The sequence below is a fragment of the Bos taurus genome, chromosome 6 (assembly GCF_002263795.3).
Source record: "Bos taurus isolate L1 Dominette 01449 registration number 42190680 breed Hereford chromosome 6, ARS-UCD2.0, whole genome shotgun sequence".
Lineage (NCBI taxonomy): Eukaryota > Metazoa > Chordata > Mammalia > Artiodactyla > Bovidae > Bos > Bos taurus.
This window is the reverse complement of record NC_037333.1, coordinates 104,103,669-104,115,826: the sequence shown is the minus strand read 5'-3', so window position 1 is coordinate 104,115,826 and position 12,158 is coordinate 104,103,669. Positions and strand designations below refer to the sequence as shown.

Genomic DNA, 12,158 nt, shown 5'->3' with positions numbered 1-12,158 from the left:
CTGTGGAACAGCACTTCCCCCCAATCTCAGTGGCTTACAAGAACACTTAATTTTCTTGCTTGTAAGCTTGTAGCTGTTGAAGCAGTCAACATGGGATGGAAAAGAGTTTCCAGACACAGAGCATTTCAGAAGGGAGCGAGTTTATTAAGAATAAAGAGCAGAGATAAAGTGGGCACTGTGAGCACAGTGGGCCAGCCTCCTGACAGACCACGGAGAATTGATAGTTTTTCTGGATTAGTAGCCAATTTTAATAGCCTTGGGACAAAGAAAATCCCTGCTGGAAAGTTGGCATTAGGTGACTGGGTAGGGTGCTATACGGTGACTACTGAGGTGGGCATTTTTGCCTAATATTGGGTTAAAAAGCCTGCTGGTGCTGATCAGGGGGGCTTTTGGAAATGGTTACAAAGGGGCTCAGTCAGCTTTGGAGGTGACCTTGGTTCTGTACTCTGCTACTATGGCTTTGATACAAACCACACCTCACACCCGTGGCCCTGGGGCAGGACTCAACAGCAGCTCTGCTTCAGATTACATGTGGGGTTCAGAGGCTACCCAAGACCAGCGCTTCTCATGGTGGATGGCAGAAGGACAAGAGAGCTGAAACATGTGACATCTTAAGGCTGTCACTCAGAACCGGTACACCATCACTTCCTCCCATAGACCAGTGGCCAAACTAAGTTCAATGGCATGCTCCATGTCAGTGGTCAGAAAGTAAGAAATGCCCCCTCATCCCAGTGAGCCATGTCAAGGACAGGGAGAGAAGAACTGTGAGCCCAGAGCACAATTTACACCATAGCTCCTTATGGAAGATAATACTAACACCTGTGTTGTGTTTATTGTGTTCCACGTAGCAACATCATTTATTCTGCATAACAACCCTAGGAAGGGTGAAAATACCATTATTATCATACCCATGTTATGGGTGAACAAACTGAGGCCAGCAGAGGTTAAGTAATTTACCCAAGTTAGCCTGCTAGACAGTGTCAAAGTCAGGTGAAATCTAGGAGGAACAGGACCCAGTGCTCATGCCTGTCACCATCCCTCTTCCTGCCTTGATCTGGGGGCTGTACCTGCTTTATCTTAGTTCATTATATTGCTCGCTATAGCCTGGCCACTCAGCCAATGCTTGTCAGTAAAATGAAAAGCAAGAAATATTTATTCATCATTGTTATGTCCCTGGGCCCTGTTACCCACTTTTATAAATATGATGTGATAGAATCCTCATAGCAATGCTGGGGAGTTAATACCAACCTCCCCATTTCACAGATGGGAACTCGAAGTTGGAACTGCACAGAGACTGTAAGTGGTGGGAGCAGTTCTGTGAATGAGGCTTGTCTGACCCATGAGGCCTAGTGGTTTGGGCCAGTCCTGAAACTTTGGCTGGATGGGGCTGGCTCCCAGGGCTCACTCACCTCCCATCGTCTCCGGGAGGTTTCTTGTGATGTTAGAGAACCATCTCACCCATCCATAGTCTCCTTCTCCCCCTCGTCTCCCAGAGAGAGAGACAGAGACAGAGGCAAAACTAGGGGGCTGGGAGAAAGGATGGGGAAGTAAAAGAACCGCTGCTTTCTATTAATACGAAGCACAGACGGTGGCTGAAGACGCCCAGTAGATGGCAGGATGTGGCCAACGATCCTGGCTGCCTGGCGCGCTGGGCTGGCGGGACTGCACTGCGCGGGTAACCTGCGGGTCCCTCTGAGAGTCCGCGCTCGCCCCAGGAGAGTCTTGGGGCGCAAGCATCGCACCCCCGTCTTAAGCATCCCCGTCCCTTTTGCTAACAGGCTTTAGTTCAGTTTCAGGGGACTCCCGAGGCCCATGCGCAGCCAGTCCTAGGGAGAATGATTTGGAGGCAAACTCCGCCCCCTTTGGGACTCAGTTTCCCCCGTAGAATGCAGGGGAGAAATTGAGTCCGAGAGGGTCCAGACTCATTGCTAAGCTAAGTCACTTCAGTCGTTCGTGTCCGACTCTGTGCCACTCCATAGACGGCAGCCCACCAGGCTCCCCCGTCCCTGGGATTCTCCAGGCAAGAACACTGGAGTGGGTTGCCATTTCCTTCTCCAATGTATGAAAGTGAAAAGTGAAAGTGAAGTCGCTCAGTCGTGTCCGACTAAACATTTAGAAAACACCAAGAGGAAAGATGTCTGCTGCAGAATTGCCTGGGACTCTGCTCAAGTGGGCAAATAAAGTCAATGGGGCGTCCGAGGGGCTTCCTCCGCAGCCAGTGCCGACTAACCGAAGAGCTCCTTTACCCCTGAACCTCAGTCTACCCAACTCTAAAATGGGCAATAGTGGTTTTTGGAGGTGACAGAGGATTGCGCTTCTAAAGCGTTTGGCTGGGGCCCGGCGCACACTAGATGGCTCACGACTTGCTTAACGCCGGGAGGTGAGCGCCCGACTCCTCTGGGCGGACCCGGCGCTCAATTCGAGTGCCCGCGTCGACTCTTCCTAGACCCGCTGGCCCCCAGCGCCCGCCGCGCCCCCTCCTCCAGGCCGCCCTCGGGGCTGCGCTCGCGCGCCCCCTCAGCGCAGCCCGCGCCCATCGCCTCCTTCCCCTCCTGTTCCTCCTCCTCCTCCCGCGCCGCCTCCGGTCTCCAGTGAGGAGCGCGGCTCCGTGCGGCCCCGGCGCTGGGAGCTCCCGCGTTCTCGGGTGCGTGCGGGCGCCTGGAACCCGGCCCGGAAGACGAGCTAGCGTGGCCGGGGCGCGGCGGGAACGCCGGGAGAGCGACGCCAGGGACAGGGGGACGCCCGGGAGGAGGGGGCGCGGTTCCCGCCCCTGCGCGGCGCTCGGCCCCCTCCGGCTCGGCGCGCGGCGGCAGCCGGGACTGGACGCTCGCGGCGCATCCGCACCCCGCGCGGCGCGCCCCGCATTCCGGCGGCCGGGCATGTAGCAGCGGCAGCCGCCGCGGCGGAATATGGGCGGGAACCACTCCCACAAGCCCCCGGTGTTTGACGAGAATGAGGAAGGTAAGAGGGCTTCGGTCGGGCAGCCCTCCTTTCCCCGTTACCCTCGGCTTGAGCGCGGGCTGCGCGCCCGACCCGTGCCGGGCGCGGGGCTTTCCTCCGAGGCAACTCCTCTGTTTCGGCGCCCCTTTAGGGGGGCCCGGGAGACGGCGCCCAGGGAGGGCCGGGCGCGGATTCCTAGGGAAGGGAGAACGCCGAGGCTTCACTTGGGGAGACAGGAGGGACAAGTGGACTTCGGAGGCGAGTCCGGATGTTGCTCGGGCTCCGGGGAAGCCGAGGTCCCCCCTTAGAGCCGGCGGCTGCAGAAGGCGGTGTTGTGTGTGTGTGTGTGTGTATGTGCGCGCGTGTGTGCGCGCGCGCGCGTGTGTGTACTATGCATTTGGTCTGGTGCACCGGCAGGTTCCATGCTGCCCTGCTCGTTCTCCCAGAACAGCCTGGGGAAACTTTTCCTGGTTAAACTCTTGAGGCCGGGCGGAAAGCGTCCCGCTGTTGGCCGCCTCCCAGGTGAAGGAGTGTTGTAGGCGGTCCAACCGTGTCGAAACTCCAGAACTGGGTTCCTGCGGCTCAGGTCGGTGGAGCTTGGTGTTTGGACCAGCAGAACCCTTTCCCAGCGCTGTGTCTCTGTGGGGCAACTTCCTTAACCTCTCTGAAACCTTCCTTTCTTCATCTAGGAGATAACTTATGATAACCGCCCTCTACCTTAGGGGATTGTTTGAAACTTAACCACTGGTAGTCCATGTGAGAAGTGCCTTGTAAATAGAATCAGTACCGAGGTCTGCACATAGTGTTGTTATCTGGTAACTCTGCCTGTGAAAGCTCCGTTTCCTATTGCACCGGTTTCTCCAGTCTCTTGTGCCCTCAATAAGAGCCAGGACTACTGAACACATTTCATGTACCAGACACTGTTCTAGGCTTCATATGTCCTCACTCAGGCCTCATGGCAACCCTAGGAGGTGGGTACCTTTGTTGTACTATTTTACAGGTGAAGAAAGGGATGTGTCACTGCTGGCTTGGAGGCTGGACACTCTTGCCCTGGAGACAGTAGGCCTTTGGGCACTGGTCATGGTCTCTAGATCTTCCAAGGCTGTACATGCATGCATGCTCAGTTGTGTCCGACTCTTTGCAGCTCTAGGGACTGTCACCTTCCAGGCTCTTCTGTCTGTGGAATATTCCAGGCAAGAATACTGGAGTGGGTTGCTATGCCTTCCTCCAGGGGATCTTCCCAACCCAGGGATTGAACCCACTTCTCTTGCATCTCCTGCATTGGCAGGTGGATTTTTTGCCTGGGAAGTCTGAGGTTGCGGATGGTAGTCAAAAGCTCACCCCACAGTCCCTCTGAGAAGAATACCTGAGTACAGTCAGTGTAATTGAGTCAGGCCCATCTGGCCCTTTCTTAACAGGAGTTCCCAGTCTGGTGGCACTGAGGACCATGCTAAGGGCTTTAAGTGGGGCCAGCGTAGGATGTGGGGACCCAAGGAGGATTGATCCCTTCCTGTTTGTTATTCTGGAGCACAGGTAGGTGGGGAGCCAGGAGTGGACAGAGAACAGGTAAACAGGTGGGTGGGGGAGGCCCTTGTGTGTTCCAGAAAGCATTCAGACACTGTGTAGCTAAACACTTTCCCCAACCAAGCTCACAGTAACCCTAAAGTGCTCTATGGAAAGCAAAGTGATCTCGACACTGAAATCGATATTTAAATGTGTGCTCTGCTAAGGACATCTTGCTTGAGGTGGACGTGGGGCAGGCCTGTTCCTCTGGGAGCCTTTTTGTCCTGTGAGGTTACATTCAGAGCTGCTCAGACCCTGTGAGAAGATACAAACTCATTGACAGATGGAGAGGATGACTTGGGTCAAAACCTTTCTATTTTCAACAAGTCAAAAGTTTCCTGTCTATTTTAGGGAAGGGACCAATGCTGGTCTTCTCAGGCTGCTGTTACTATAACAAGATACTACAGATGCTTAGACATTAGAATCTGTTGGTGATGGTGGCTTGAACAACAGAAATTTATTTTCTTACTGTTTTGGAGACTGGAAGTCCAAGATCAAGGTGCCTTCAGGGTGGGTTTCCAGCAAGGGCTCTCTTCCTGGCTGGTAGACAGCCTCCTCCTTGGGTCTTCACATGGCCTTCCTGTGTGTGCTCCGGAGATAGAGATCTCTGGTTGCTCTTCCTCTTCTTATAAGAACACCAATCCCATAGGGTTAGGGCCCCACCCTTATAACATCACTGACTATTAATTATCTCCTTAGAAGTCCTCTCCAGATATAGTCATATTGAAGGCTGAAGCTTCAGCATCTGAAGTTTGGTGGGGACACAGTTTAGTCTATAGCAGGATACTTGGATAAAAGTCATGGACTCCTTTCCAGAGAAAAGCACACAATTTTATCACTCCCGATTTTAGAGGTTCATGGTACTAGCCTGGGTCAAAGGTAATTTAGATAATTTTCTTAATGTCCTTCTTTTATTTACAGAGGAAGTTTTTGTCCCTTATATTGACAACTGTCTTTTTTCTTTATTCCGGGAACTTTGCTTTAAAATATTTATTGGCGAAATAGTTATATCTAGCAGAGCCACCTTTTGATTTTCCTGCTATTCCTCATTCTGAAAGTGGTCAGGCTCAAGGTCAACTGGTTAAAGCCCAAGGTTAGGACTCTCATTTTACCAGTTTCCAGCTCAGTGAAACATTAACTTGTTTGGTTTTGCCAGTCTATTTCTCAACACCTGTGCAAGTTGATTCATTGATTTCATAGGCATTTACTGATCATCTTTTCTGCACTCACCCCTGTGTTGGGCAACAGGACTATGAGGAAGGTGGAGGTAAGCTTCTAACCCTCAGGGAGCTTGCAGGGCAGATAGCTAGGATGATGCAAGGAGCTCAAGGGACTTTGGTATCTTGCAAGAGGGACCCTAACCCTGGGACAGGGAGGAGGGGTCAGAGGAGACTTCCTCTTAGACTAAGCCTTGCAGAAATGGTATGAGTTCCCAGGAAGGAGAGGTTGGTAGAGAGGGGAAGGGTATTTCAGAGGGAGGGAACAGAATATGCAAAGGTAGATCAGATCGGATCAGATCAGTCGCTTAGTCGTGTCCGACTCTTTGCGACCCCATGAATCGCAGCACGCCAGGCTTCCCTGTCCACCACCAACTCCCGGAGTTCACTGAGACTCATGTCCATCGAGTCAGTGATGCCATCCAGCCATCTCATCCTCTTTCGTCCCCTTCTTCTCTTGCCCCCAATCCCTCCCAGCATCAGAGTCTTTTCCAATGAGTCAACTCTTCGCATGAGGTGGCCAAAGTACTGGAGTTTCAGCTTTAGCATCTAAACATGGCTCACTGGGGAGATTGTAGGAACTTTAGTACTCTTGCAATGTGGTGTGTGAGGAGGGAAGCCTCAGGTCCTGAGTGCTGGGCTGATCTTAAAGGACCCAGTGGCCATGTGTTTGGAATCGACCTTAGGGGCACCTGTGGTCATGGAAGAATTTTAAACAGGGCAGTGACATGGTCCAGCCAAAGAACATGCTCTTGCAAACCAGAGTTGTTGGGTTGAAGATGCAGATACCTCCTCAACTGGAACAAACCTGGTTTGTAAGTAATTTAAAGCTAAACTCTAACTGGAAATTTGTCATTGCATCATTGCACCATAACTATCTTGTATCTAGGTAATATTAAAAACTCTAGCTTAGTGATGCATTGTGTGGACTCCTTTTCATACCTAATTGGGAATCATTATCACAGCTCAGCCAGGGAGGTCTCCGCACCTGCATTTTACTAGAGGGGTTACAGAGCCCTCCAGAAAACTCACTAAGGTCCCATGGCCTGTGTGGGAATGGACTCACCCCCAGGCCTCTTTACTCCAGCGTCTGGTACCTGACATTGTTCCCTGTGCCACCTCTGGAGACCTACAGGAAAATTCATCTCTAACAGATATGTAGGGCCAATGCAGAATGAGACTAGCACATGCATCACAATATGATAGCGGTCTCTTTATGCAAATGTCTATAGGAAGATAGTAACAATACACCTTGAATGCACTTGATCATTTACAATAATCAGCTACCATCTTCAAAAAACATTTTGTTGAGCAGTCACATCATAATACACATTCTGGGAATGAAAGCAAAATCATCTCCCTTTCTAGATTTGTGGCAAAATTGTTTTTACTTTTTTTGTTTGTTTGTTTGTTTCCTTTACTGTCCTTATCTATGTCTAGACGTTTTTACATAAGGATACACTTGTCACAATAAAATGCTTTTTGCTTTTTCTCTTGGCATCGTATTTTAAGTAGATTATGTTGTTATAATGTCTTCAAAGTTAATATTTTAATGGGCTGTAATATTCCATCTGATGGAACTATCATAATTTACGTAAGTCTTTTCTTGTTGTTAGACATGCAGGCTATTGTCAGTTTTTCATCTTTATAAGTAAGTTGATTGAAAATTTTATACATAAAGCATTCCTCCTTTTTAAAGTGAATTCCTTAAAATTAGATGCAAGGAGTGAGATTATTAGATCAAAAGAATTGAATACTTTCTAGGATTTCAGAAACATGTTCTAAATTATATTTCTAAAGGGTTTTTTAAAAATCAATGTTGTATCAACTTATGGCCTGCACCCACATTTGAAAGTATTGATTTTACAACCTTGTAACCAGCTGTGGGTATTCTCATTTTAGATTTTCAGGGGTTAAAGGGACATTTAAAAGGAAATGTTATTTCTTTTTATAATTATTGGGTTATAATTATTGGGTCAGGTAACTTTGCATGCAGCCTAGAACGTGAAAATATCTTCTTTGTTTAAATACATATACGACAAAAGTTGTTTTTTTCTGTGCCTGTTCAGATGATGAGGGCAATTAAAAAAATCACTCCCTGAAGTTGCAATCATGATTCACTTAGACAGTCTTTTAAACCCGGGGTGTCCTTGTCATTGTGATTCACAAAGTGACTGAGATCTCTAATGCTGCAGGATTCACTCCCAACTTTGTCTTCAGTCTTTTAGCGCTGGAGCAAGCTCACTTATGTTATACATTGCTTTCCATCCTTGTATTTATACCAGTTATGGCTTGTGCAAAAGGTGGAAGTGAAAAATATTCTGAGGAACCTCAGAATTGCTTTGAATGAACTTTGCTTTCATAATGTGGAGAGATGCCATGTAAGGGATGTGGACTTATGGGCTTGGTGTCCTTATGTGTACCAGGCATGTGTGTGTCTAATGCAGGAGTCTAAGATGTGAAAATTACATTTGAAGATCTATGCCTCATTTAAAAATTCATGTTGATTCCTCTTGTACGTGGGGGATTAAGAAAATGGCCATGAGTCAATCTGAGAGGTGAAGTAGAAGTGAACTGTCAGATGCATTTATACCGTTCAGCCCTTCTAGAAAGTAAGCATGGTTTTCATAAGGATAAACCACGTTTCAATCATCTCTATAAAATCAGACAAATGTGCACATACTATTGGATTTCATTGACTCTAAGGCACACATTTCCCGTGTTTTAATATTTCTGAAATTGGGATGTGCTTTATGATGACTGCTGATCATGGTGGTACTTGTGATATAGTTTTATTATTTGCATGTGCTGTTCATAGTTGTTCCTACTAACATTCATAAAAGGTCTAAAGGAGCTCTTTCAAGGGATGTGAAAGAATCACACCATCGGCTAACTGGCAGCATTTCTTCCTTCTTGGTGGTGCGTAAAGTGAGTGTATTTAATGTGGATGGAATCTGAAACGAGATGGAATAGGGCATGCCAGCCTCCATCAGCTGCAAGTGACCGAAGAGCAGCATGAGTTCCTTTGAAAGCAGTTAATTGGCTCTGGTTCCCTCTCAACGCTATTATTCTGGTCCAAGCCAGGGTCACCTCTCTTGCTTAGGTTATAACAATAACCTCCTTACTTTTCCTCTTCCTCCTTTCAGTGGCACCTCCATGCAGCAACTCGAATGATCCTGTTAACATGGACTTCATTTTTTTCATGCGTTGTCTCCTCCTAAGGAGTTATAAAGATTTGCAAAGAGTCAGATCCGACTGGAGGACTGAACAACACCACCACCACAAGGAGTTAAAAGCTCCTTAAAGTAGGGATATGGTGTGATTGATTCACTGTTGTGTTCCCGAGGCCCAGAAGAACACCTGGCACATACCAGATGCCCAGTACACGTTTGATGGATGGATGAGTGAACCAGTGAATGGAGGTGTAAATCTCATCAGTTGTGGCTGGACCAGGTTCCTGAATAATATCATCAGAAATCTTCCTTCTTGAATTCTGTCCTCTGTGAGGCTCCAAGTGGGCTTAGAGGAGCTAAGCCCTCCCGTGGAGGAGCCCTTACCACCCCCAGGCTCACAGCCCCACAGCTCCAAGTGTGGGAAGGGGATATCTTTTTCACCATCATTGCAGAGAACATTCTAGGGTTAGTTCTGATGGAATCTGATAAGGTCCTGGGTCAAGGCTGTGAACAGGGAGGCTCTAACTGGTTGAGCTGGATCACATATCCACCCTTGGATTCAGGGGGTGGCATTGGTTCCCTTTGAGGCATTTGGATTAAGAAGATTAAAACAACAACACTCTTTCTTCTGTATTAGAGTATAGCCGATTAACAATGTTATGATGATTTCAGGTGGACAGGGACCCAGCCATACATATATATGTATCCATTGTCCCCCAAACTCCCTTCTCATCCATGCTGCCACATAACATTGAGCAGAGTTCCCTGTGCTACACAGTAGGGCCTTGTGGGTTATCCATTTTAAATACAGCAAGTCTACATTTCCATCCCAAACTCTCTAACTATCCCTTCCCCCATCCTTCCCCCCTCTCCTGACACCAGCAACCGAAGTTCTTTCTCTGAGTCTGTGAATCTATCTCTGTTTTGTAAGTAAGTTCATTTGTATCATTTCTTTTTAGATTCCACACATAAGGGATGTCATACGATATTTTTCCTTCTCTGTCTGACTTATTTCAGTCAGTATGACACTCGCCAATTCCATCCATGTTGCTGCAAATGGCATTATTTCACTCTTTTTAATGGCTGAGTACTATTCCATTGTTTCTATGTACCACATCTTCTTTTGGATTGAGATTTATGAAGAATATTCTCAATGGATATTGGAGTATCAACAGAAGAAGGGAAGTGGGTCCTGGGGCAGGCAGGTAAATATAAGCAGAAGCATCCACACCAGTGCTTATTGTTTTTGTGTTCTGTGAACCATGGTTTGGAAGCCTTTGGCTTACCATATTTCATTGTTTGGTTGCATGTCCGCTTCTGTGCTAGACTTCATAAACAGCAGCAATTCTTTCCTTTTTCCTTTGTGTTTGCAAGGCCTAGAAAGGGGCCACTGAAGGCCCTTGGCCACTCCTTGTTGACTGAGAGATGAGAGTAAGCATTTACTGGGGGCCAATTTCTTACATTCTTCTGGGTCCAGAAACTATTGGGAAACAAATGGAGAAATTCCAGACATATTATCAATGAAGTTGGTTTGGAAAACTGACTTGGATTGGAGTCTAGAATGGTCTTTCTATTCTTGTCCCTTAATTTCAACCTTGACACTTACTTGAGTAGAGAACTGTCTGTAAAGTTTGCTCTGGGACTATAATTCTCAATTTCAAAGAACTCCCATGAAATTTCTAAAAAATGGCAACCAGCAGTGATCAATGGGTATCAGATTCTTGCATAAGGTGATTTGGGCTGTCATTTCTCTTCCCTTTGAGTCAGAATGCAGAGTTTTCCCCTACTGCTTTCTGGGTGAGACAAACTTCCTGCTTCATGGGACATAAAAGGATGGGTTGAGTGGAGATGGCTCTCAGGATATGATCTGGAGTGAATAGGGTGTTAAGATGGTGACAGGATTTGTTTCGAGTCTTGAGGGAAGTGTTTGAATGCCTTGAGAGAAAAAGGATCAGTATTTTAGGAGGATCAAACAGCCTAAGCTAGCACTGAGCTTAGGCATTTTCCTGAGAGAATTGGAAGGAACAAAATATTCTTAGCAATAGTCAGTTGTCTAAAATCTGGACTCTGAGCAATTGCAGACAGAGACAGAGAAACTGTCCTACAGGAAACAGTGAAGGTTCATCGAAAAAGCAAGAGAGTCCAGAAAAACATCTATTTCTGCTTTACTGACTATGCCAAATCCTTTGACTGTGTGGATCATGATAAACTGTGGAAAATTCTTCAAGAGATGGGAATACCAGAGCACCTGACCTGCCTATTGAGAAATCTGTATGCAGGTCAGGAAGCAACAGTTAGAATTGGACATGGAACAATAGACTGGTGCCAAATCAGGAAAGGAGTACGTCAAGGCTGTATATTGTCACCCTACTTATTTAACTTATATGCAGAGTACATCATGAGAAATGCTGGGCTGGAGGAAGCACAAGCTGGAGTCAAGATTGCCGGGAGAAATATCAATAACCTCAGATATGCAGATGACACCACCCTTATGGCAGAAAGTGAAGAGGAACTAAAGAACCTCTTGATGAAAGTGAAAAAGGAGAGTGAAAAATTTGCTTAAAACTCAACATTCAGAAAACCAAGATCATGGCATCCAGTCCCATCAGTTCATGGCAAATAGATGGGAAACAGTGGAAACAGTGGCTGACTTTACTTTTCTGGGCTCCAAAATCACTGCAGATGGTGATTGCAGCCATGAAATAAAAGACGCTTACTCCTTGGAAGGAAAGTTATGACCAACCGAGACAGCATATTAAAAAGCAAAGACATTACTTTGCCAACAAAGGTCAGCCTAATCAAAGCTATGGTTTTTCTAGTAGTCATGTATGGATGTGAGAGTTGGGCTATAAAGAAAGCTGAGTGCAGAAGAATTGATGCTTTTGAACTGTGGTGTTGGAGAAGACTCTTGAGAGTCCCTTGGACTGCGAGGAGATCCAACCAGTCCATACTAAAGGAGATCCGTCCTGGGTGTTCATTGCAAGGACTGATGTTGAAGCTGAGACTCCAGTACTTTGGCCACCTGATGCAAAGTGCTGACTCACTGGAAAAAACCCTGATGCTGGGAAGGATGGAGGGCAGGAGGAGAAGGGGATGACAGAAGGTGAGATGGTTGGATGGCATCACCGACTCAATGGACATGGGTTTGGGTGGACTCTGGGAGTTGGTGATGGACAGGGAGGCCTGACGTACTGCCGTTCATGGGGTTGCAAAGAGTCGGACTCGACTGAGTGACTGAACTGAACTGAACTGATGCCCTAAAGGG

The 12,158-nt window shown here is 47.3% G+C and overlaps 1 protein-coding gene across 2 annotated transcripts in view; it reads left to right on the top strand.

Moving 5' to 3' along the window:
• Positions 1-2,813: 2,813 nt before the first annotated feature.
• STK32B (serine/threonine kinase 32B) overlaps positions 2,814-12,158 on the top strand; it is a 405,448-nt gene continuing 396,103 nt past the window's right edge. For both annotated transcript variants that reach the window (XM_024993631.2, XM_024993630.2), the window contains exon 1: positions 2,814-2,961. In XM_024993631.2, the coding sequence (XP_024849399.1) occupies positions 2,910-2,961 (52 nt within the window). In that variant the 5' untranslated portion in view covers positions 2,814-2,909. The remainder of the gene's footprint in view (positions 2,962-12,158) is intronic.